This window comes from Onychomys torridus, chromosome 1, assembly GCF_903995425.1.
Source record: "Onychomys torridus chromosome 1, mOncTor1.1, whole genome shotgun sequence".
Lineage (NCBI taxonomy): Eukaryota > Metazoa > Chordata > Mammalia > Rodentia > Cricetidae > Onychomys > Onychomys torridus.
In genome coordinates, this window is record NC_050443.1 from 92,350,375 (window position 1) to 92,377,593 (window position 27,219).

General features: G+C 40.4%; 1 protein-coding gene and 1 pseudogene across 1 annotated transcript; one reads left to right on the forward strand and one right to left on the reverse strand.

The window, feature by feature from the left end:
* Positions 1–1,644: 1,644 nt before the first annotated feature.
* On the reverse strand, positions 1,645–13,986 carry Psma1 (proteasome 20S subunit alpha 1). Its single transcript, XM_036175611.1, has 10 exons — positions 13,835–13,986; positions 12,713–12,757; positions 12,133–12,234; positions 11,917–12,020; positions 10,457–10,545; positions 9,746–9,816; positions 9,016–9,145; positions 6,355–6,434; positions 3,659–3,769; positions 1,645–1,991 (listed from the first exon to the last, which is right to left on the reverse strand). Exons 1-10 carry the CDS (start codon positions 13,835–13,837, stop codon positions 1,935–1,937), a joined length of 792 nt encoding a protein of 263 aa, XP_036031504.1. The 5' UTR covers positions 13,838–13,986; the 3' UTR covers positions 1,645–1,934.
* Positions 13,987–20,825: 6,839 nt separating this feature from the next.
* LOC118574355 lies at positions 20,826–21,222 on the forward strand (annotated as a pseudogene).
* The last annotated feature ends 5,997 nt before the right edge of the window (positions 21,223–27,219 follow it).

Here is a 27,219-nt window from a genome sequence, read left to right on the forward strand (position 1 = left end):
ACCACACTACATGGTTTCACAGTGGCCAGTACCTAGGGGGGAGTTTTGGACAAAAAAAGAGCATGAGGAAGAAGGTGAGGTTGTGAGCCAGATGCAGAGGAAGCAGATGAATATCCATGCTGAAAAAAGGTACCACCACATGGTAGAGCGTAGATAAGAAATATGAGTTAATTTAAGATGTAAGAGCTGGTTAGTAACTAGTAGCTAGTTAGTTTAATAGTAAACCTGCCGGGCGGCGAGGGTGGCGCACACCTTTAATCCCAGCACTCAGGAGGCAGAGGCAGGTGGATCTTTGTGAGTTCAAGGCCAGACTGGTCTACAGAGCAAGATCCAGGAGAGGCACAAAGCTACACAGAGAAACCCTGTCTCAAAAAACCAAAAATAAAAAATAAATTAAAAAAAAAATAGTAAACCTAAGCTATTGGCAGAGCTCTTATAATTAATAAGTCTGTATGGTTATTTGGGAGCTGGCTGGTGGGACAGAAAAACACCGCCTACACATCCTTATGCTCCATTGAAGCCCACGGGAAAGGTAAGAATCATTAAAAAATCAAAGTAAAGGGTGCTGGAGAATTGTGATCCAGTCAAAATGCTGGAACTTTGTTAAGCAGCAATGGTTGCTATGCGGTCCATACCACCTACTAAAACTGTCCTTAGAATTAAATTCAATGTAAAACACTATCACTTTTTAATCTTTAGTTGAGTTTTAGCCAAGTAATAGTTTGTATTTAGGAAACAGATTAAAAAAAAAAAAGCACATGATTTTTATCTTTTAACAACAGGGTTGGGGATTTAGCTCAGTGATAAAGCACTTGTCTAGCAAGCGCAGGTCCTGGGTTCGATCCTCAGCTCAAAAAAAACAAAACAAAAAAAACAAAACAAACAAAAAACAGATCCACTCAGCACAGGGGAAGAAATACAAGTTATTAATTTTAGCCTCCTTCTCTAGACCATACACCAAAGTCCAGGAAGTTAGGAACTTTGTAGTTTTAGTGTTTTGTATGTGCTTGATGCAACTCCACAGTAGTTTGGCCACATAGTACTTGTGGCCAGTTCCCAAACTTAAACGACAGGTCTCTGAGGTTATTTCCAGTGCAGACTACTATCACCTACACACAAATAATCAGATAATAACAAAGCTATTAGGGTGTATGTGTGTGTGTGTGTGTGTGTGTGTGTGTGTGTGTGTGTGTGTGTGTGTGGTTTTCTTTCCAGTCTTCCTTCAAGAAGGTATAAAGAGATCTAAGCATCTGAGTTATTTTTTTTCTTTTTTGTTTTTGGAGACAGGGTTCCTCAGTGTAACAGCTCAAACTATCCTGGAACTCACTTTGTAGACCAGGCTAGCCTCAAACTTGCCTCTGCCTCCCAAGTGCTGGGACTAAAGGCATGCACCACAATGCCTGGGCACAAATTCTCTTTTAACTATAGTATTTCTTGAAAAGGCTTCTCTAAAACAGGACTGAGTGATTTGCTTAAAGACAAAATTAGCTGGTTAGGAGACTTAGGTCTAAATTGGGTTACTACCCATAAAGAAGCCTTCTCTAGAAAGGGGTGCTACACTGGGAAATCGTTCCTACAAGCTTTACCACCATTGTAATACTGTCTGCAGTTTAAACTACTTAAAAACAGAAACTTGAAACAACAGGAGGTGAAACAATTTTATTTCACAGTTGTCTTTAAAACTGCAAAGACACTATTTTCTTCATATAAAAACATTGGTATAGATACCTATACTTTCTAGAAAATGATTATGTAGACCCTTTCAAAGAAAATGCACCCATTATATGGTTTCTGTGAAGTTGCTTGGAGAAAACTCCCATCTGGACTGATTCCTAAAACATACCACCCCATACTGCGCAGCTGTTGGTTCTAAGTACAGATCATTGTCACCAGTGTATGTCTCTGCATCCTCATATCCTTGTATCCTTTATCACTTAATGTTCCATTGGTTCATCAGCTTTTTCTGCAGGTTCATCAGCAGCCTGTGAAGGCTTTAAAAAAGAAAAAGTGAAAAGATGTAAAGTGAACATTTAATATACACTCCCAAGTCACAAGTGTTACAATGTAAAAAATTAGTGAGAAAAAAGGTTAAAAGATACCATAGATACTTGATTTTAGTACAATATCCTGTTAAGATTTTTGAATAAAAGCTCTAAAAAAGTATACATACATATATAAAAATAAAATTTCAGTTCTTCAAACTTAAAGATCATCCACAATTCTAATTTTTATCATTTGTCTTAAGAGTTAAGACTTTCTTATGTTATACAACTATGCTTAAAACACAGCCAGTAGCACCTTTTAGATTTCCTTCTGTTCATAAAAAAACACCAACACCCACAAACTAGCTACATGGGACTCTAGAGCATTCTCCCTAACAGTGCTAATTCTTACTAACAACAACTAAAATACAGATCTTAACCCTCCCAAATAGCACCAATAGTATATTTGCCAAGTTGAGGAAAATTCAAAAACTCAAGCTGGCAGAAACTCTACCACCGCCACCCCTTTTTTTGGAGAGATTTACTGTGCTGGGATTATAAGTATGACCCTATAATCTGTAGGTAAAATTTCTGTATCACTTTTTATATTTCATAGCCATGAAATCCACCTTCATTAACAGCAAATGTGAGCTGTATGTGGAGTGCATGTTACCCTACAAGCTTAGAGGCTTTGGCAGGAAGATAAGTTTGAAGGGGAAAAAAAAAAAATCAAATGCATATTCTCAGGAAAAATTTATAACCCTAAACTCACCATTTTTATTTTCAGTTTTTAAATAATTTATTCTTATCTTATGTATATTGGTGTTTTGCCTGCATGTATGTCTGTGTGAGGGGGTCAGATGTGGAGTTACAGGCAGTTGTTAGCTGCTATGTGGTTGCTGGGAATTGAACCGGGGACCTCTGGAAGGGCAGTCAATGCTCTTAACTGCTGAGCCATCTCTCCAGCCCCTATTTTCAGTTTCCGTATTTCTTAATGTTTTTGGTCACCACTTATGGGGAGCCAGCTTAAATGTCCAAAGCTAGCTCCCAACAAGTATTCTTTTCCAGACCCTTCTCCGAAGAATATAAGCTAACCCTATCTCTCACTTTAACCTAAAGAATGTGCTAAATAAAGTGAAGTTGTATCAGTCCTGAATTCTAGCCTTTAGAATGGCTGGCAACCTTCACTTTTGAGCTTTTCCAAGCTCTGCCCACCACTCTGTTGGAGGGGCCCTGAGAATACATAGACAGAAGCCTAGTCATTCTAGTAGTCCACAGCCTTCTAGCTGACTCTGAGATACCTAGAAAGCCAGGCAAGAATAAAGTCATTTTGGATGCTCTGCCCCTTCTTCAATCAGACTGCAGCATCTGTGAGAGCCCAACTGAGAGCAGTAGAGCCATCTAGTTATGCCTTGGTCCATACATAACAGAGCTCTGAGAAATGAGGTCTAACCCTGAAAATTTGGGGGTCACCTTAATTATGTTACAATAGAAAACCAAATTCTTCTCCCTTTTTGTGTTTATGGAGATCATTGTCCCTTCAATATTTAACTTGACTCAGTTTTCTCTTTGTTATTTCAATTATGGACCTATCTTAACAATTAAAGACAAAAGCAGGGAATTTAAATGGCTGTGATAGGAACAGCAGCTTACAGTAAAGCTGACTAGTAACATACCTGTGCTTTTCTCTGTGGCCTTTCTTCAAGACCGTCCAGGAATGGGGACACATCATCATCATCATAGATTGTAAACTCCAAGTCTTTACCAACAATTCCAATGGAAACATTCTGAGGATGGGAAGGGAAAATTAATGTGTATGATAAAATGCTGGGCAAAAAGGGTAGAAAAAACTAATACAGCATTTAAATTCAAAGTTTGAAAAACTGTATGCAGGTGTAAAAGAGTCAGGAAACTATGGCTCTTTTCAATTACAGATTCAATATTCACTTTTGGTTATCATGAGTAGCCCCAAAGATCCATGTTATCCAGAAACAAAGTCTTCACCTAGAGCAGTAGTTCTCCATCTTCCTAACAGTATGGAACTTTAATACAGTTCCTCATGCTGTGGTGACGCCCAACCACAAAATTATTTTGTTGCTACTTTGTAACTAATTTTGCTACTGTGATGGATGAGAATGTAAATATCTGATATGCAACCTCTGTGAAAGGGTTGTATGATCCCCCAAGGGGGTCAAGGCCCACGGGCTGTGAACCACTGAACTAGATACTATAACAATTACCCAATAACTAACAAATAGCTTTATAATGCTATCACACTTAAATGTAGTAAACTCAAGTATTCCTTCCCTGCTCTTTTATGATCACACAACTTAGTTCCTAGATCATCCCACCATCCCCTCTCCCTCCCTCAGTGCTGAGGACTGCTTGTCAAGAGCAAGCACTTTATCACTGAACCACACCCCTAACCCCAATCTCCCCTTCTCTTAGACATTTCCTTCTTAACATTCTCCATCCTTCTTCAGCTGGAAACCTGTTTTTCTATTTCACTGAGAAAACAAAAGCAACTGGAAGACAGATTTTCTTTCTTTCCATTACTATGAATAAATACTCCTATTTTTTCTTGATAGCCAATCTTTCCATGTCTGTGTTGATAAAAGACACAGCTCTGGCCAGTTTCCTCATATCTTTCCTATATAACCATTTCATCGTACACTGAATTATTACCATAACCACACACCAAATGTGATGTAATTTCTTCCATCCTAAAAGTCTTAAAACAGTGAAAATATTTACTACCTCTTTGCCCAGGCAGTACTCCATATCTGTCTGGAATAATCAATGGAAAAACCCTATCTTCTCCAGAGAGGTCTCTAAGTTCTCTTCTCTTGCGTCCCTTCCTCCCCAGTCGACTAGAACTGCCTGTCAGTCCTCGGGCTGCCACTGTCAATGCAGTGGAGTTCTCAGTTTGTGTCTTCGTGGGTTCTTAGCAGTCCTCTTCCCCAAGCCCCTCCATCTGCTTCCAAGGCTGCCTCATTCTCCAGGTCTTTCTGTCTCAGGTTGTCTTTCTGAGTCTCTTGCTGACTGATACCTACTAGTCTCCCAATCTCTTCAAGGTTACAGTGTGTTGGCCTCGTCCTCAAAGTGGTTATCTGTTGTCTTTAGAAAGCACACCTTTACTACTCGTTCAATGTCGTCATCTCCATGCAAAGACTCCAACTCTAACCTGGACCACTCTCCACAGAAGTCTAGTGAGTACTGAAAACTGCTTCTTCTCTATCAATTAGACAGACAGGCATTTTGAATTTTATACATCTTAAACTGACTTATCTTCTTTAATAATGTCTATCCCTAAACCTGTTCCTTCCACTCTCATATCCATCTCAGTAAAATTATAACTCTTTCCTCCAGTTTATCGCATCAAAAACCTTGAAAGCATCCTGCTCCAATCCTAACAACTTGTGAGCAAATTCTAATTCCCCAACATCTGACACCGAATCACTTCTCTATCACTGTTCCTGAATATACATAATGTAGCTTCCACTTCATCTCTGATTTCTTGCCTTCTCATTTCCATCTTATTCACTGGCTCCAAGTCTACTCACTTCCTTCTTTAAACACTGGGAAAATCTGGCCTCAGGACTTTCGCACATGTGTTTGCTGGTATAATCTTACTCTAGACACCAGTATGGCTCACTTACCTTCTTTAGTTCTTTTCTGAAAATGTCACTTCATTGGTGGTCATCCTTGATCACTGTTTTAAACTACATCCACTACACTAATGACCAAGACTCAATAGGCTCTTTCTATTGTGTCATTATTCCTTCAGCACTTGTCACCTTCTCATATAGCAGGTCACTTATTTATGTAGATATTATTTACCCTCCCATTAGACTCTAATGAAGGCCAAGATACTTGTTGAATTATCCTCTCAACACCTGGAGAATGTCTGAATACAGCAAGTGCTCAATGTATCTGTTAACAAGGTTAAAAATACAGAAAGGGCCTGGTGGTGCAGGTTGTCACTCTAGCACCTGAGGTGAAAGCAAGAGGATCAGGAGGTCAAAGTCATCCTCAATTACAGAGGAGGTTGGAGGCTAGCCTAGGTTATAATATACTTTTCTAAAACAAACAAAAAGAAAGTAATAACAAACCAAAGACAAAGGTATGACTACCTACTTTCCAAAACAAAACAAAACAAAACTGAAGAATATTTACATTTACTGATTTTATTACTACATAAACTCCCACCCCAATTTAAAACATGACATTTCAAAACCAGATCTCTTTGTGAATAGAAAGGAAAAATGACCCAAGGCAGCCCAATTAAAATAACTTAAGCAATGCTATTTCATTACTTGTGATTGAGGATTAAACTACACTGTTAATAACTACAACTGGAACCATGAGTTACCTTTGTGGTCAGGTCCTGCTCTGCAGGGAGTGTTTCTCTTAAGGCACGCAGACCATGCTTAACCAGCTCATCCATATTGCCTGTATGCAATAAATTAAACATAATTTCTTAGTTTCACTATCATATAAGGCTTCTTTTAATTATCAAGTCTATAGCCTGAAACTGTGGCTTGAGTGACATACTGCACAGAATAAAATAGCCAATAGTTTAATGTTAGCTGTATAATCTAATCTAATATCAACCAACATCAATCACTATTTGATGTCTTTTATTAAATAAATATGTTTTTTCACTAGGTTAAATATAAGTCCTGACTCACAAATGTCATTCTAGTTTTGTAGAACATTTTATAGAATGTTGGCTCTTATATTCATTAAAGAGCCTTTAACTTATCCTATGGGGTCATGTCACCTGACATTAAAATCATTACAGAAAACTAAAGTCCAATCTCCCCTATGAATAAAGATACCAAAATAAGTGGCTCATACCTATTACCTTAACACTTGGAGGGTATGGGGGTAGGGGTGGAGATTAAAGGTAGCTTGGGCTACATAGGTAGTTCCAGGTCAACCCAAACTACACAGTGTGATCTCATCTCAAAACAAAAAAGAAAAACAAAAACAAAAAACCCCCAAACAAAACCATCATTACCATTTCTACCACCACCACCACCAGAAAGCAACAACATAGAGAAAAGACTACACATAATAACCAAGTGTGGTTTTTCTCAAGAATGTAAAGAAGGTTAACATTTGGAAGGTCAATCAATGTAACACAATACGGACTTAATAGAGTAAGAGAAAAAATATATATGACCATTTCAATCAGATGTAACATGCACAGGATAAACTCCCAACTCCTACCTAATAACAATATTCAACTAGTATTTGAAGGAAACTTCCATCTATAAAATCTCACAGCTAACATCATATTTAAGAGAATAACTGAATGCTATCCCCTCAGGATCAGGGGTAAAACAAGGACATATGCTCTCAGCACTTATATTTACCAGTTATAGCCAGGGCATTTGATAAGACACAAAATGCACCCATGTGGGAAGCAAGAAAGAAACAATACACATCAAGACTGGGATTTGGGAAGTAAAACCACCTCTACTGCTAGTGACGTGATCTAGTGGCATGATCTCAGATCTAAAGATTCCCCTGGAAAAAAGACTGGAATTAACGAAGGGTTCTTAAGGTTGGAAGACATGAGATCAATATACAATTATCAGATTCTTACAATGGGCAATCTGCAAATCTGCAAATGATATTGAGAGACTCTTGTTTAAAACATAGTGAATAAAATGTGAATGAATTAAACAAAGGAAACATAAGACAAAAACTGAAAATTACAAAATATCATTGAAAGATTTAAATAAATATAACAAAATCCCATGTCTAAGCTTCAAAGACTTGTATAGATGTTGCCTAACTTACAATGGGACTTCCCACAGTAAATGGCAAACATTAAGTAAAATGAACATTCAACCCATCTTGCCTACCAAATGTTACAGCTTAGCAACATATGATTGTGTAGCTGGCCGAGATCATGCTGCCTGCCTGCATCATGATAAAGGGTCTTACCATATGTGACTAACTCATGATGAGATCAAAATTCAAATTCAGGAGTTCACTTCCTGCTGAGTGCATGTTGTTTTTGTACGTCATAAATTCAAACTATCCTGAGCGGAGCCATCATAAATCAGTGTCATTTGTACAACAGTGGAGGTACTGCCCAAATGCTCTACAGACTTAAACAATCCTTAAAGCTCCATGGACAGAAGCATCACACAACTGATGTGACTCTCCCTAAGGAATCCTGCAGGTTTCCGATCATCTTTTCCTTCTGTGGTCAAGCTTTGTGTCCTTATATTGCTCTAAGTCTTACTTAGGGTATGACTACATGCTGAGTCCTTAGTTCTTAAAATTTCCCAATGTGTGGATCATCTTGGGAACTCCTAGTCCAATTCTAACTCCTATATCCACTGAGCCTCAGATATTTCCTTCAAAGAATACTATACTGCCACAGGAAAACTTAGAATTCTGACAACCAAGAGAAATCTTTAAAGCCTTGATATTAACCCTTCTTCTAGTGCAAAGCAAACACTTGAAAAACCAGCTCATCATCTTATTCCCTTCACCCTCTTTTCCCATAGCTATACTGACTTCACTTAAAGCAGAAATTCTATGTGGTCTAAAGTAGAAACACACTTACAGACCAGAAGTTGTATACAGATTTGCAAATAACAACTAGTGTAATGATTTTCAGCTCTGGCTGGAACCTATTTCAGACCAAATGCATGAAGAATTTTCAAGGCTGGAGACACACACACACACAGTTTGTTTGTTTTTTTCAAGACAGGGTTTCTCTGTGTAGCCCTGGCTTTTCTGGAACTTGCTTTGTAAACATCCACCTGCGCCTGCCTCCCAAGTGCTAGGATTAAAGGCATGAGTGCCTGGCTTGACACATTTATAGTTTGATAAAGTTTTCTTAGTAGCTAGAAGTACAACTTAGTATGTGTTACATAAACAGGCACTTTATGAACTTAGGACTTTTAAAAGCTAAAGACTAATGGTTTTCCTCATTTAGGATAGATTTACTAATTATATAAAGTCTAGAAGAGGTAAAACAAAATAAAGTAAGCCAAACTACACTTACACTCCATAAATTCTGACATATGTCTCTCCAGGTAAGTCCGGGCTGATTGAGAACGGGCTCCAATAGACATAGCTCTGCAGTCAAAATAGTTAGCAGATGGACAGGTTTGGAAAATGTGAGGGCCCATGTCCTATAAACAAAAAAACATACTATGAAATTCTTGCCCTTAGCTGACCTAAAAATTTCAAAGTTTCTAGGCTTTAAACATTGTTAGGATATAATTGTGATAACTGTGATGGTTAATCACTGTTAATCTGACTGGATTTAAATCACCTAGGAGATACATATCTAAGTTTGTGTGTGAAGGCATTTCTAGATAGTTTTTTTGTTGTTTTCTCAAGACAGGGTGTATCTGTATCGCCCTGGCTTTTCTGGAAATCATTCTGTAGACCAGGCTGGCACAAACTCAAGAGATCTGCTTGCCTTTCTCCATAGTGCTGATATTAAAGGCTTGTGCCACCATGCCCAGAGACAGACAAGGTTTAAATAAAAGAGGAAAACTCACTCTGGCAGGCCATCTCATGGCCTTTGTCCTGGCCTTAACTACAGGAGGAAATTAAGCTGAATACCAGCATTCATCTCTTCCTGTATTCTAACTGGAATGCAATGTGACTGGCCACCTCAAGCTCTTCTATGATGAACTTTGTCTCTTCCTTAGGTTGTTTATGTCAGGAATTTTGTCACAGAAACAGAACGTAACTCATATACGGACAATGCTCTATGAACTTACATCATAACCAGCAATAAGCAGCCCAACACCATATGGTCTCCGGCCATACCGCTGTGTTGGGATCTGGGTCTCTGAAACTAGTTAAGGAGCCTGTTTCAATATTGTAATAAATTAAAGACTTCCAGCTGCTTCTTTGGTTTTTGTTTGTTTGTTTTTTTCCTGAAACAGGGTCTCCATATGTAACTATTGACTGTCCTAAAATTCGCTCTGTAGACTAGGCTACCCTTGAACTGAGAGGTATCTGCCTGCCTCTGCCTCTGCCTCCCAAGTGCTTGCACCACCACTGCACAGATACTTCTAACCTCTTAATTATTCCACAATCTTTACAAAGTAACAGAATAGCATTCCTTTGGCCTAATATATATAAAGTTTGAATTTTCACCAAAGCCAAGCATGAACACCACAAAATGATCTCTTCCTATATGGGGATTTGTTTTGGATATAAAGGGCCAGAACTCTGGGTAATAACTAGAACTATTCATAAACTTCACTCTCTAAAATTATAATTGAATAGTTCCCTAAAATTGGCCTGTTGTGTCTGGGAACCATCAGCTGTTTATAAAAGCAGTGAAAGAGTAATCCAGTGCCTCAAACCTTTACAATTTACAAGCTGATTTATGTTTCATGCTATCACATTCCAAGAACTAAGACAAACACTGAGTACCCAAACTCTTTAAGGTTTACATCTATAAATGCCAACATAAAGGATACTGCTTCCAATCAGAGACACAAGGCGAGACACAGGAAGTGGTCTGTCAAATACAAATCTGGAATCCAAACATTCCTGGCGCATAAAATTACTAAGAAAGAAAACAACCAAAAATTAGTTCATATTACAGAGAATAAACACAATCTAAACATTTAAACAAGGCAGTTTGATTCCATTTTGCTTTCCTGAAAACATTTTCATGGAGTACATCCATGAAAATCAGAAAGATGTGATATGGCCAAAAAGATACCTTTGAGTATGCACATGTGTGCAAGGGGCTACATGAAGATTTAAAAATAAATGACCAAGTGAGGCAAGGCAGCTCATCCCTATAATCAAGCATTTGGAAAGTGAAGGCAAGAATTCTGAAACCAGGTTCTAGTTGTCATTCATACTGAATGATGGCCTGGTAATAGTTCAGATATCTGAGTTAAGCAGCATGTTTGACCACATACCAGACTTCCTATTTTGAGAACAGAAACACATGTAGTGTCATTCTATTAACTTAAGAGACTGGCTGAATAATCTGAAAATCTTCACCAATGGTAATAGGGTCCTTACTCTCACATTCTTTCCTAAGCAAACCCTGACGAACTGAAGAGATTGGCTTTGGCCACTTTCCGTTCTCTCCCACTCCTTCTGAAAGTCACCGTGTTAAGTGTTTTACTCCTCAGGTGACTTATTGGGAAAGATTATTTCAGTGACTAGCTCAATCTCAGATATTAAGTTATGAAGTGAGAATTTAATTGGTATGACCTCAAAATCCTACCACATTCATTTATGTGCTATTTCTCAACAAGAAATATCTATTTCCTTGGGACAGTCAAAGAAATTTACCTATTACTCTCTATTTTACACCTGTGTTATAATAAAATAGGTTTTAAGATCTCTAAAGACAAAATCGATAACTGAGTCACCTTTCTATACCTGTATTATATACTACTGAGCTTTTTGAAAACAAATGTATAATAAATATTGACATAGAGGAGTGTACAGCTCTTACGCACACAGGGCTTGAAACAATATACATATCACCAACTATCTCATCCAGGGACTTTTCAAAACCATTAGGATGTTTAACACCACTATGAGAATTAGAAAATGGGAATACTTAGTAACACACCCAAATATTACAATTTATAATATTCTAGGGGCTGGAGAGAGAGCTCAGCTGCTATTTCAGAGGACCCAGACCCAATTCCCAGTATCCACATGGCAGCTCACAACCTCTGTACTCTAATACCAAGGGAATCTAATGTCCTCTTCTGGCTTCTGAGGGAACTGGGCACACATTGGTACACAATCATACATGCAGACTAAACACCCATATAAATAAAATACATAATTAAAAATTATAATATTCTGGGAGACAACTTCCTAAAATATCTTATTGGGGTATTTTCTAGAAAAACACACCATTATGAATCAAAAGAGATACTTAATTTTTCATGGTCATACATACCATAACAGTCTAGCATCAGCAGTCAGACCCGCAATTGAGATGCCAATATGGTTGTCAACATGGAGAATTTTCTTCTGGTGAGCTGCAAGTTCTGACTGTGCCCTCTAAATAGAGACACAGTATGACAGATATTTTAGTTTATACCTTTATTATTTATCAGTGAAATTTACATCTGATAGTTCTGTTTCCCAAAGGAGGAATTATCATTTCACTTACCTTCAATGCAACCAACACTGCATGTGTTTTTGACTTTAGACCTACTGTGGCTGAACCTTGTTTAACAGCTTCCATTGCATATTCAATTTGATGAATCCGGCCCTAAAAACAAAAAGAAAAGCACATCTTATAGTCACCTAGAAGATCATTTTACAAATTAAAAATTCAAGTTTCCAGATCTCAGATGAGCATAATTAAATTTCATTTTTAAAACCGATAAACTAATCCCCCCCCCCCCTCCTGGCTATCCTGGTACACCCTTAATAGACAAGGCTGGCTTCCAGCTCACAGAGATCCCCATGTCTGCCTCTCGAATATGGAGATTAAAGGTGTGTGCCTCTACTACATGACTAATTTTAATTCTAACTTTAGGTTCAGCCTATAATTTCATTGTCTTTTAAAGATAAGGTTCTACTAAGCTGCTCAAACTGGCCTCCAACTCCATGATCCTCTGGCTTCAGCATCATGACCAATAAAGATTAAGATATGCACCACCAAGCCCAGTTCACAATCTCACAAGTTTCTGAACCTATTGCAGTCATGAAAAGCCACTTCATAGACATGGCATAAAACATTTTACCTGAGGGCTCCAAACAGTGACATCATTGTCATACTGGTTGCGAAACTGAAAGTGGAAGAAAGACAGATTAATATGAGAACATTACAAACCTCAAATTTTAACCTTAAGACTTGTGCCTGCGTGTGTTTCTGTTCAACTGTTAAAGCCTTTCTGCTAGGGCAACTTTCCTGAAACATTATCACAGCACTCAGTTTGCAGTTCAATTCTGCTGGGATGAGCACTCCCCTTGGGCAGTCAATTGCTAAAGTATGTATGTACGCATCTACTTTTCTTCCTCGTTGCTTACACCATTCTCTTATACAGGGCTGAAATAATGTGCCAAAGGCCTCGAAATTGACTCAATTTACATTATATTAAAGTCATGTCTGGTTTAACTTTGTGCTCTCTTCTTGCACCTTGTCACTGAATGAATTAACATATACACAAATCCTCAGTAAAGAGGTGGGCACAAATAGCTACAGTGGCAGAACCACTACAGTTATAATGCCATTACTAGAGCAAGTGCGTGTGCACTTGAGAGAATATTCGTGAAAATGAGAAGATCGAGAGTTCGTACCGCAGGCGCGACAGAAGCAGTTCAGGGCCCTTACGTTGTGAACCTGATTCCACCACTTTCCTTCTCATTTGTAACTAGGTGACAAAATAAAGTGACTGAATGGAGGCTCTTCCCATAGCACTCTAAGAAGTCGGATAAAGTCAAATGGACCCATGAAGAAGATGGGCATGCATGGTCTAAGGACCCGACTGCGGGCTTAGGTCTGCGCTGGCGGTGCGGGAAGGCCAACTGGACCCCCAACCTCTTCCTCCAATGCAGTCACGAGGGACCACAGTGCCACCTGGAATCGGTCATTGAAGTGAACTGAAGGACGAGGGTGGCTAGCTGGTCGGGAAAGAAGCGCCTGGACCCTATGTAAAGTGGAGAAGCCGCGCGAAAGGCCGCCCCAGCTACCGACGGCTCCTGGCCGGCCAGGCCGCAGATGCTGAATCACTGCCGGGGCCCGTTCGTGAGCCAGGCTCCCTCTCCCACCGCCCCGCGCCGCGCCACAGGGAACAGAGGCCGATCCCCGACCGCGTCAGCGGACCTCAACCCCAAACCCTCCGAGGACCCGGGGCTCAACACACCATGGCTGCGGCGCGGCGACACTCAGACACAGCAGGAGACCCAGGAGCACGGACCCAACTACGGCTCGGTGATCTTCAGAGAAGCCTGCGGAGTTTTGACGGCCGCAGCGCAGGTAGCACAGTCTATCCCAGAGCCACGGATCGGCGTTTAACGCTTCTCTGCCCTCCAGCTCGGGGTGGGCGGGGTCTGGGGAGGCGGAGGAACTGGGATTGGCGGGAAAACCCGGGGCGCTACTGCCAATGCGCAGAGAGACCCGGGGCGTGGCTACACGTCATGCACGGACTTTCCTTGCATTTTTTCGCCCTAGATTGCAGAGTCCCGCCAACTCTCTATCCCCCAGGCAGAACAGGGCCGCCCAGCTCTGGATGATGCGGCCGTGCCACATATCCTCTCAGTCACAGTCCACAGAGGCTTGGGGAGTTGCCTAACCGACAGAGGCTGCAGAAAAGGCCATGCGTGTGTGTGCGCGCGCGTGTGTGTTCCTGTTTCTGGTGTGTGTGTTTCTGATGTTTGCGTGTGTGTTCTGTGTATATGTATGTAGTGTGTAAGTGTGAGGTGTATGTGTTTGTGTTCATATTTCTGGCCTTGAGTATCTGCAGGACTTGGAGAGCCCGTCCTTCATGGTTCCCTGGTTATATCGCTCGTTTTATGATCATGACTTGCTAATGTCGGACCTTGAACTTCACCAGGGTTCTGTTCTGATACTTGATAATTCGCTGTCCACAACTAAATGGCCGTGCCTGGTACATTAAGCCACTAGGGGGAGGGTGCGAGTTTCCTTATGAATTTTTACAGAGCATCTTTTGATTGTCCTCAAATGAAATCGAGACAGCTCTGCGCTCTCTGCCTTACCTAACAACTACATACTGCTTATTCTGTTGAAGAAAGGAGAAGGGCTCAGAGTTGGTTAGGGGTCCTTAAAGATCTGAGCTTTGAAGGTAGAGCAACACCACTGAAATGTTGGTGTTCAGAGCAATTAGTATCACATTCTAAATATTTTCATATATATATATATGTTTTTACATTTATTTTATGTGTCTGTTTTATGTGTGTGTGTTCCTGCATACACTTATATGAAAGTCAAGATAACTTGAAGGAGTTGATTGTCAACTCATTATGCCTATAAGTAATGACCTATATTATTCTTAGTAGTTTATGAAGGTCTAGTATATGGAAATATAATAATTTGTTATTGGAGCTATTAGGTTATTTTCAAGACTTTGCTGTTATGGAAGTAGTACAGTGACTATTATACATGAATACCTTTTGTGTATTTGATGAATTTATAAAACTCATGAGGTCAAAGGGAAGACATGTATACAACTATAATAAATGTATGTTAATTATAAGGTTTAATATCAATTTGTACTCTGTGGTGCCTGACAGGCCACTTTGTATATACCTTCACCAGCACTGGATATTGTTTATTCCTTTTATGTTATCAAGTTGATGAGCAGAAAAAGATAAAAGCCTCTAATATGAGTTTACTTTGTCTTTTATTTACTAGTGAAAAATCTTTTCTTGTGTGTCTTGGCTGAAGTTGTTACTTTAATGATTCGCCCTTCCCTTTGCTTGCATTGTTTCCCATTAACTTGTAGTCATGGTAGTGCCACTCTGTTCCTACTAAAGAAAGATCTTTCGGGATACAATGAAAAGAAAAACTTTCTAACAGTAGCGCACATAAAAACCTGTGTGTGTGTGTGTGTGTGTGTGTGTTTATTGTAAATGTATAACAGGAAACCATATAAACATTCAAGGACAGGAATTTTGTTTTTTGTTTTTTATTTTTTATTTGTAGCTCCTATCTGGCCTGGAACTCACTCTGTGTATCAGGCTGGCTTAGAATCAGAAATCCACCTGCCTCTGCTTCCCAAGTGCTGGGATCAAAGGTGTGCACCACTATGTTAAGCCAGGATAGGAAGTTTTAACTTAAAATTTTCTTTTGAGACAAGACCTTACCATTTAGCCCTGGCTGTACTGGAACTTGCTGTGTGGACCAGGCTGGCCTCTAACTCAAATCCAGTTGCCTCTGCCTCTAGAGTGCTAGGATTAAAAGCAACTGGCCAACTTTTTCCAACTTTTTAAGTTTTTTACTGAAGTATTCATTGTATCTGGAACAAAGCTTGGGATATCATACGGTTTTCACTAAATCTTGATTAAATAAATGAAAAATAATGGACCTATCACTTAGAGAAATGCCCTTTTGATATTTATCTTCTCAGCAAATGGCCTTTTGATTTTTACCTTCATAGCAAATAATATTTTTCTTTATTCACAAAGCTCCATTTATAGACCAAGATGTAGTTCTGGTTCTCCCTCTTTCTGTCTCTGTTTCTCTCCTTAAGGTCCTAAAGCACATGTAATAGTTCTTGAGGATTTGGTTAATGATGCTGAAAAAAATCCATCAATAAAGACATGTGAGAACACCAGCTCAGGAACCCACTGAGCTGTTTTAAAGTTGTTAGTAAGCAATGCTAAGCTTTTTACTCTTATTTAAGTCATTTTTTTTAATGTGTGGGTGTTTTGCCTGCATGTATGTCTGTGTACCATATGCATATAGTGTTGGTGGAGGCTAGAAGAGGGCTTCAGATCCCCTGTGGTTGGAGTTAACAAAGGATTATAAGCTTCCCTGTGGGTGCCAGAAATCAAGCCTGGGTCCTCTGGAAGAGCAGCCAATGCTCTTAACTGCTGAGCTGTCTCTCCAGCCCAATGCTGGGCTTTTAAAGAACAGCCTTTTTTGTTTGTTTGTTTGTTTGTTTGTTTTTTCCAGACAGGGACTCTGCATAGCCCTGGCTGTCCTGGAACTCATGCTGTAGACCACGTTGGCTTTAAACTCACAGAGATCCACCTGCCTCTGTGGTTGATATATTGTGTATCTTAATAAACTTATCTGAGGGTCAGAGAACAGAACAGCCACTAGATTAGACATAGAGGCCAGAAAATGGTGGCACACACATCTTTAATCCTAGCATTCCAGAGACAGATCCTCTCTGTGAGTTCAAGGCCACACTGGAAACAGAGCCAGGCATGGTGGCACACATCTTTAATCCCAGGACTTGAGGTCTCATGTCATATTTGGTAAAGACATATGCCTCTGCCTCCAGAGTTTTGTGATTAAAGGCGTATGCCATCACTGCCCAGTGACAGCTCATTGTTAATGGCTAGCATCTTCAGGTACATGGCTAGCTTCTTTGTATGGATTTTTTTTTTAAATCCCTTGACGTGATCCTTTTCAGTAGCCCAGTATGATTCAAAGAAACACTCACAGAGGAATACTTTGCCTCAGACCTCAGTAACTGTGGACTTTGACCAAACCCCAAACTCATTTTTCAGTGCATCAGCAAAATTCCCACTAGCTCCTTGGCTCCATGAAGGCACAGAGGTTTTGTTCATTCTGTTCACCGGTTTTTGTTTTTGTTTTTGTTTTTGTTTTTATACATGCTAGAACAGTGAAAACACATGATAAAGTTATATGAGTACTGACTAAATGAACCCCTCAGTGGGATCCAGGTACCAGTCCACTGTGGCCTCTGACTCTATGGTTACATTAGCAAAATTACACTAAATCCTTGAAGTTTCTTTCCCTAGGAAGAGCCAAGGAGAAAGCTGTTTACTCATGATGCACCAAAAATTGCTCAAAAAATCTTCTAAACTCAGAAATTTCCCCCTAACTTAGAAGCGAGTAGATGGTCAGGAGTTGCAAAAGGCCCCCCCCCCCCCCTTTACTGAGGATTTCTACTTTTGGTGCTTTTCCATTTTATAGTGGAATAGCTGGTATGTTACTTACTTGGAGCCTCAGCCAAAATCAAGACAGAGTCCCATTTTACCACTCACATAATACTTACCTTCACTTACTTGTTTACATATTGTCTCTCTCTATTAAGCCTTAAGCCCCTGGAAGACAAGAACTATGCCATGTTTCCCACTGCACATCTACCAAATGTGTCCCACAAGCTCCGGGCTCAGTGAGATGTAGTTAGGAGAGTCAGCAGTAACTGGCAAGATGGCTCAGCAGGTGAAGGTCCTTAGGACCTACATGGTAGCTAGAGAGAACTGGCTCCTGCAGAGTCTTGAACTTCCACATGCATGTGTGAGTGCACATACACATAAAAAGATAAAGGGAGACAGCCAGCCAGACATAGCTGATATCCCCAGACAGGTGCCATTGGCCTCCTTTTGCTCCCCACAGCCCTAACACTAAATAGGAAGATTTGGCTGATGACGTCTCTTGATCTTTAGCCAGCAACTGAAAAGTTGATCAACAAAGACATAGGACAACTGACTCAGCAGAGCACTGTTTCTTTAAGGCCATTAGTAAGCAATGCTAGACTCTTTTAGAACCAGGTTAGAGTAATTTCTAGGCCTGAAGAGATGGCTCGGCAGTTAAGGTACTTGCTGCTCTTGCAGAGGACCTGGGTTCAGCTTCTAGTACCCAGCAGCCTACTGTAGTTAGAGTTTTCCTGCCTGGCCCACAGTCAGGACAAATCTCTGTCACCTGCCAGTCCCACGGTCACTGAGACCCAACCAAGAAAGCAAACAGAAACTTATATTACTTATAAACTGTATGGCCATGGCAGGTTTCTTGTTATCTACTTCTTTTATCTTAAATTAACCCATTTCTATTAATCTATACTTTGCCACGTGGCTCATGGCTTACCAGTACTTATCTCTTTCTTGTCATAGCTGTGGCTGGGTGGCTGGAAGCTTCTCTCCTCCCCAGCCTTCCACCTCCCAGAATTCTTTTCTCTCTTGTCCCGCCTATACTCCCTGCCTGGCCACTGGCCAAACAGCATTTTATTTATACAGAGTGATATCCACAGCAGCCTACAACTCCAGTTTCAAGGAATCCAATGCCCTCTTCTGGCCTCCACAGGCATCTCAACCAATAACTATAACTCTGGGTCCATATGCAGTGTTATTACATTTTCACCAGGGGGCAAGAAGCATATGATTTTCTTTCTCGTGTGAAAAATATTCTATTAAAGTGGAGTTTTATGTTATACCTAGAAATGTATTTCACATTTCAAGTTTGTGATGTCAGACTTCCAGGTGTGGGTATGAAATAAATGGTGGGCATATGTGTGGAGGTATTAGTTAACTGTTCTTGTTGCTGAAACAGAATCCCTGACAAATGGGTCTTAAAATAGGATGGTGCTGTAGATATCGCTCTGTGTAAATAAAATGCTGATTGGCCAGTAGCCAGACAGGAAGTATAGGCAGGACAAACAGAGAAGAGAATTCTGGGAACAGGAAGGCTGAGGCAGAGAGATACTGCCAGCCGCTGCCATGACAAGTGACATGTAAGACACTGGTAAGCCACAAGCCACGTGGCAACTTATAGACTAACAGAAATGGGTTAATTTAAGATATAAGAACTAGATAGCAAGAAGCCTGCCACGGCCATACAGTTTGTAAGCAATATAAGTCTCTGTGTGTTTACTTGGTTGGGTCTCAGCGTCTATGGGCCTGGTGGGTGAGAGAGATTTGTCCTGACTGTGGGCCAGGCAGGAAAACTCTAGCTACAGGATGGGTGTGTTTTGGCTCACAGTTTGAGGCTGCAGTCCATCATGGCGGGGAAGGCATGGTGGCAGAAGCTTGAGGCAGATGGCTGGTCACAGGGCAGCCATAGCCAGAAGGCAAAGAAGATGGGTACTTGTGCTCACCTTGATTTCTCCTTTCAATGCAGTCAGGACCCCAGCCCTTGGGATGGTGCTATGCACTTTTAGAGTAGGCCTTCCTACCTTAGTTAACCTAATCTAGATAATCCCTCACTGGCATGACCAGGGACTTATCTCCTAGAGGATTCTTTATTTTTTTTTTTAAGATTTATTTATTTGTTTTGCCTGTATATATTCTGTGTGAGGGTGAATACTCTGTAAATAGATTTATAGACAATTGTGAGCTGCCATGTGGGTGCTGGGAATTGAACCTGGGTCCTCTGAAAGAGCAGCCAGTGCTCTTAACTGATCTTTCCAGCCCTCTCCTAGAGGATTCTTGATCCACTCAAGTTGACAATATTAACCATCACAGTTGGGAACTCAAAAGCGAGGAGTCATTTTCATGGACTGGAGTGAGAATAGAAAAGAGTTATAGGGATTGTATGCTGGGGCACCCCTTAATTATCGTACGTTATGGAATGTCTAAGTTCTTTGGGTTTGTTTTGTTTTATTCCAAGACAGTGTTTCTCTGTGTAGACTTGGCTGTCCTGGAATTCACTCTGTAGACCATGCTGGCCTCCAACTCAGAGATCTGTCTGCCTCTGCCTCCTGAGTGCTGGGATCAAAGGTGTGCACTACCACCACCCAGATAGAAGATCTTAGTTTGAATTTAACTGTTTATAAGCTTTGAGGTCTTTTATAACTTATTTGACCTATCTGAGCCTTCATTTTGTTGTTGAAACCCATTAAATGAAGACGGTCTGTGGAGACTGAAGTTCAGTGGTGGAATGTGTGCCTAGCATGAGCAAGTCTGAAAGTCTGATCCCCAACATGGCCCTTAAAGTCAACTCCAGAGAGGTCAAAGACAATGCAAACCCTCACACTCCAAAATGGTTAGAGGAAAAGGCAAGGAAAACACTTTAAGACACAGTCTTAGGCAAGGACTCAGTTTCTCAGAAAATAGTCTTAGCACTTGACAAATGGGATCTCACAAAATTAAAAAGCTTCTGCACAGGAAGAAAACAATGAAATGAAGGGGCAACCTACAGAATGGGAGAAAATCTTTGCCAGTTATGCATCTGACAGGATTAATGTCTAAATACACAAAGAAGTCAAAAGTAATAAGAAATAAAACAACAAATAAGTGAGCCAGTAAGTTGAATAGACACCTCAAAAGGTGGAACACACATGACTAATAAACACAAGAAATAAATATTGTTTTACTTTTATCAGAGAAATGCAAACTAAAATCACAGTCAGATTTCCTCTCACCTGAGTTGGGATGGCAGTCATTAAGAATATAAGTAATGGGAGCGGAAATATCCTTCTTTCCTTTCTGCTGGGTACCCGCTCCTTGCTGTCAAAATGGGCAAGTTCATGAAACCCGGGAAAGTGGTGCTGGTCCTGGCTGGATGCTACTCTGGACACAAAGCCGTCATTGTGAAGAATATTGATGATGGCACCTCAGACCACCCTTACAGCCATGCCCTGGTGGCTGGAATTGACCGCTACCCCGGAAAAGTAACAGCTGCCATGGGCAAGAAGAAAATCACTAAGAGGTCAAAGATCAAGTCCTTTGTAAAACAGTTTATAACTACAATCACCTCATGCTCACAAGGTACTCTGTGGACATTCCCTTGGACAAAACTGTTGTCAACAAGGATGTCTTTAGAGATCCAGCCCTGAAACACAAGGCTAGGTGGGAGGCCAAGGTCAAGTTTAAGGAATGATACAAGACAGGAAGAACAAATGGTTTTTCCAGAAGCTTCACTTTTCGGTATATTTTTGTTCCCATCATTAAAAAAGAAAAAAGAAAAAAGAAAAAAAGAATATAAGTAATGGGTTGGGCAGTGGTGGCGCACGCCTTTAATCCCAGCACTCAGGAGGCAGAGGCAGGCAGATCTCTGTGAGTTCAAGGCCAGTCTGGTCTACAGAACGAGATCCAGGATAGGCACCAAAACAACACAGAGAAACCCTGTCTCAAAAAAAAAAAAACAACAACAAACAAAGAAGAAGCAGAAGGAGGAGAAGGAGGAGGAGAAGGAGGAGGAGGGGGAGGAGGAGGAGGAGGAGGAGGAGGGGGAGGAGGAGGAGAAGAAGAAGAAAAAGAAGGAGGAGGAGGAGGAAGAAAAGAAGAAGAAGAAGGAGAAGGAGAAGGAGAAGAAGAAGAAGGAGAAGAAGAAGAAGAAGAAAAATAAGTAATGGCTGGTTGTAGTTCCTCCAGCACTCAGGAGGCAGAGGCAGGTGGATCTCTGTGAGTTCCTTGCTATGCCATGTCTGCATAGCAAGTTCCAGGACACCAGAGCTACATAATAGAGAGAACCTGTCTCAAAAAACCCAAAGTAAATGAATACAAATTTTAAAAAACTAACAAGTACTGTCAAGGATATGAACAAAAGACAATCCTGAGGTAGGTGGATCTCTGTGAGTTCGAGGCCAATCTGGTCTACAAAATGAGTTCCAGGACAGTCTCCAAAGCTACACAGAGAAACCCTGTCTCAAAAAAAAAAAAAAAAGACAATCCTTCTTTGTGGCTGGTGGGAATTCAGTTTAGTCAATATGGAAATCAATGCTGGTTATTTTTTGAATTATTTATTTTACTTATTTATTTTTGAGACACACTTTTACTAGGTAGCTCATCCTGGAACTCACTATGTAGGCCAGGCTAGCCTGGAACTCACAGGTATCCTGTTTCTGCCTCCAGAATGCTGGGATCAGAGGCTTTCACCACCATGCCCAGCAGAATGGTGGTTCTTTAGAAAAAAACAAACTAAAAATTGATCTATCATATGGTCCTGCTTGACCATTCTTAGATATTTACCTAAAGTATTCAAGTTGACATATAGAGACACTTGTATATCAATGTGTACTGTAACTCTATTCACAGTGCTTAAATTTGGAAGCAACCTAGGTATAGGAATGTCCAACAGTATAGGAGTGATAAAATGTGGTGTATACATGCAATGGAACTTTTGCAGCCTTAAAGAAGAATTGAAGTTATTCGTTTACAGGAAAATGGGTGCAACTGGAGATAACCACATCATGCAAATTAGGTTAGGTAAGTATCAGAAAGATAGATATTGTATATTTTCCCTCATTTGTGATTCCTCTGTTTTATGCAGATAAAATCATATGTATCTATGATATGCAAGGAGAAGTAAAATTATCTAGGGGGAAATGGTACTAAAAGAAGGGAGTTGAAAAAGTTAGGTATTGGAATGGGGGAGTATGCTCCAAATATATTATATACTTGAGTGAAAATATCTTTTTGTATGTTAGTTCCTTTTCCATTGCTCTGATAGAATGCCATGGTCAGAAGCAACCCCCAGAAGAGTTTATTTGGGCTTACAGAGAATCTATAATGGCCAGATTATGAAGCTGAGAGATTACATCTTCTCAACCACATGCAAAAATCAGAGAATGAACTTGCTATAAAGGTCATCTCCTCCATCAAAGCTCTACCCTTAAAAGCTCCATAACCTCCCCTCAAAATACCACCAATTAGGAAACAAGTGTTCAGATATGTGAGTCTGTGGGAGACATTTCTCATTTAAACTACCACAGTAACCTATTAGCATGTATAGTGAACATACACCAAAGGACAAAATCCAGATAGATTGACAGTACTTCTTATGATCATTGTGACAATTAGGGGAATTTTTCATATAAAGTGCTTAGGTTACTGCTCAGCATGTGATAAGTAGTCCCTAAGTGCTAGCTGTCATTATCATTGCTTTTAGAATCCAGTTATCTTCCGAAAGCTTCCGTTGTTGTAGTGATCATACCTACTGGGACAATCATAGTAGTAATACTTACTGTTTAGCTAACTCAAGAGTAGCAAACTAGAAGGGTACAATGAGATGTCACCCTCCCTCTCATTTCTCAAGTAACCCTTTTAGCAGAAAACCTAGCTTTTGAAGTCTTCCTAATTTTTTTTTTGTTTTTGTTTTTTTGTTTTTTTGAGATAAGGTGTTTTAGTTAGGGTTTTATTGCAGAGACACCATGACTACAGCAATTCTTACAAAGGAAAATGCTTAACTAGGGCTGGCTTACAGTTCAGAGGTTTCTTCCATTATTATCATGGCAAGAAGCATGGCAGTGAGCAGGCAGACATGGTGCTGGAAAAGGAGCTGAGAGCTCTACATCTTGATCTGCAGGTCCAGAAGACCATGACACTAGCCTAGCTTGAGCATATAAGACCTCAAAGCTCACCTCACAGTGATACACTTCCTCCAACAAGGCCACACCTACTCCAAGGCCACACCTCCTAATAGTACTGCTCCCTGTGGGCTAAGCATTCACACACTTGAGTGTATGGGGGCCGTTCCTATTCAAACCACCACACATGGTCTTAGTGTGTATCCTTGGCTGGTCTGGCTGGGGCTTCCTATGTAGACCAGGCTGGCCTTGAACTCAGAGATCCAGCTGTTTCTATCTTTTGAGTGCTGGGATTAAAGACATATGCCAACATGCCTAGGCCCTAAATATTTATTTTAACTTTTTTTTTTTCTAATTTTACCCATTTTGTTTAGTTACCAAGGTTGGTGAAGCACAACAATACAGTACCCCTTGCAAGACTTTGACATGCAGGGTGCCTGACAAAAGAAAAACCACAGTTAGTAGGGTTTGAAGTACAGACACCTGGGGCTGGGAGGTGGCTCGGGTGGATGCAGTGGTGCCCCCATTAGGTGAAATGGGATACAGAGACAGGAGACTACTCCAGGTCCAGCTAGCTTGGTGTCTCAGCAGTGAACAACAAAACACCTAGACTCAAGCAAGGTGGAATGTGAGGACCAACACTTGAGGTTGTTCTCTGACCTCCACAGGCATGCCATGGTACACATGTGCACCTGAACTCACACACACATACCATGCATGCACACAAATGCAGAAATATAAACTGAGATTGTTTTTCTTTTCTCCTTCCTTCCTTCCTTCCTCCCTCCCTCCGTCCCTCCGTCCCTCCCTCCCTCCCTTCCTTCCTTTCTTTTTTTCTTTCTTTTTTTTTTTTTTTTTGTTGAGACAAGGTCTTTCTATGTAGCCTTGGCTGTCCTGGAACTTAGTAGCCTCGAGAACTCACAAAGATCTGCCTACCTCTGCCTTAAACTGAGATTTATAAAGAAAGACACCTTTCTTCAATATATTTGAATAATAGTTTCATGTTGAAATTATTTTATCCCTTATAAGTGCTTTCTATTTTTTTCTAAATAAACTTTAGCTTACTGTCCTAGCAGAATAAAACACATTAGGCTCTAGTTTTTAAAAATAGGAATGTATTCTGAGGCTATTTGGAAAAGTGCTTTCTGTACTAAAAACAAGTATTTCTTTCCCTATGGGCCACAGCCAGTGTCTGTTTGTCGGGGATGGCTCCAGGCTTCCCTTTCCTTTGGCCTGTTGCTGAGGTGGCTAAGGTAACAGGAGAAAGGACATTTCATGATGGAAATAATATTTTTATAAATAATTCAAACATATTCATCAGCTCTGTTCTATTTTTTTTCCTCAAGGAGGAGAAAAAGTCAATCCTGAAGTAGGCTAATGTTGTCTCAGGTATTGTTCCCAATAAAAGCAATGGACCCTTTGGAAATATTTTCTAGAACTTCAGTCCCAAGCTAAGTGTGAAATTCTCTTCTCTGCTGCTAGGTGGCAATTAATGCCTTGGAAAGGGGGGGCATTAAAAAATTAAAAATTCTTCCCTTACTCCATCCACTGTGCTTTGAAAGGCAAGTGTCTTTTCTTTGGTAAGGTTGGGTTTCTCTGAAGGATATTCTGCTTCATCTTGTCCAGCTGAATTTGCGTTCACTTCTCCCTTTCATTGTTAAGAATCCCACATGCAAAAAAAAAAAAAAAAAAAAAAAAGAATCGCACATGCAAAACCAAACAGCGCTCTAGCCAGTGGAGAACAGATGGTATCTTGAAGGAGGTGGCTTCTAGAGTGTGCTGGAAAGTGATAGAGAGAGGGAAATTGCAATTTCCCTCTAGGCTATTTTTCTTTTATTGTGTATTTTTCAATTTACTAGGGAAAAAAAAATCCCTACAAAAGAATTTCAGTTGACCCATACTAACATTATGCCTAAAGTAATTAATTATAAGTGTAAGTAAGAATTACTTTTCAAGTGGCCTATAGGAAAAAGAAATCTTTAGAAGACCAGAAAAGGGTGCACTATAGAAAATAAAAAGCAATTTTTCCTCCCAACTAATCTATCCAGATTCCCAGGAAAATTATTGAAACTCATTAAGAGTTTCTATATACCTTTAAATTTAGAAAATCTCTTCTCTTTTGTATATATGGATATATCTATGAACACACACACACACACACACACACACACACACACACACACACACACGAGTGGGAATCAAACTGGGGCTTTGTGTATGATGGCTTAGATGTCTTCTTTTGAGCCCAAGCCCCATTTCTTTAAGTATGTTTACTTGTGTATACGTTGTCCCAGTGACCTTTTTGCTAAAGAATATGTGCAGTAGATGCTTGTTTTACATAAAATCCAAAATATCAGATCCCTGTCACAAGAAGAATATAGTTTGCATCTCAAACCTGAGACTCTCCAGGCCAGACTCAGCGAAGCCTAACACCGAAGAGAAAAGTTGCTGCTGGCATTCTGGGTCTTTCCAGCATCCAGATGGCCTGTCTGTAGCCTCGCCAGAACCAAACCCTTCCTGCTGCCTGTTCAACTGGCCTTGGATGACAGCCCCAGACTACACCAGCTTCCATACCTATTAACTCTCAACTGCCCAAGATTTTTGAGAAGAGCTAGGACTTCTAATGTGAATTTGGTTGAAAAGATAAATCAAGTTTAGAAGCTGAGTTTATATAATATTAATCCTGTGACTTCCCTGCTCCATGACAGGCTTCCTCTCACAGCAGCTCAGCTAATTATTGGCATGAGAGAAGCAGCATTTTGGAAGGGAGTGTGTGTGGGCAGCTTGCAGGTGAGAACAGGGCTGCCAAGGCAGACCATGCGGTTTGTCCTGTGCCTACACCCAGTACCTGACTTGGGCCTTTCCAGAGCATTTGTATACACAGGGCTGTTCTGCTGTTTGGGGTGTGGTTAGTTTCAAAAAGCATTAAAAAAAAAAAAAAAAACCTCATTGGCAAGACTTTCATGCAGCAAACAAGAATGCATAATGGCAGATATAAAATGACCATACATGGATTTAAGGGGGGACTGCTCTAAAGCAGTTGAGCCAGGAAAACAAACCTGCCCTGTGTTTTTAAAGCATCCTTGGAAATCTTCCTAGAGGCTGCCATTGTTTTCATTTGAACTCCACCAGGAGGTAATACATAGCAGCAAACTTGCCAGGAAGGTAGAGATTCTCCAGGGCTTTACTCTTCTTCATCTAGAGATGTTAGCAGTTCTCCTGCCAGGGTGTTCTCAACAGGCCGGAAAGGTCTCTCCAGTTGAAGCTGTGACTCCACATCACTTTCCTCCTTATACCCCTGGGCTCACTGTGATTTAAATTTTATTATGATTACTATTATTGTTGCTGTTACTGTTGTCAAGAGAGTCTGTTTGGCACAGTTGATTAGAGAGACCTGAGATAGCCAGGTCAATACCAAGTCCTGGTTTGGGGCTGAAGATGTAGCTCAAAGCCTTGGATTCCATCCCCAGCACTCAGAAGGTGGTGTGGTGGCACACACTGGAATCCCTGCACTTGACAGGTAGAAGAAGGAGGATCAAAAATGGAAGGTCATCCTCAGCTATGTAACA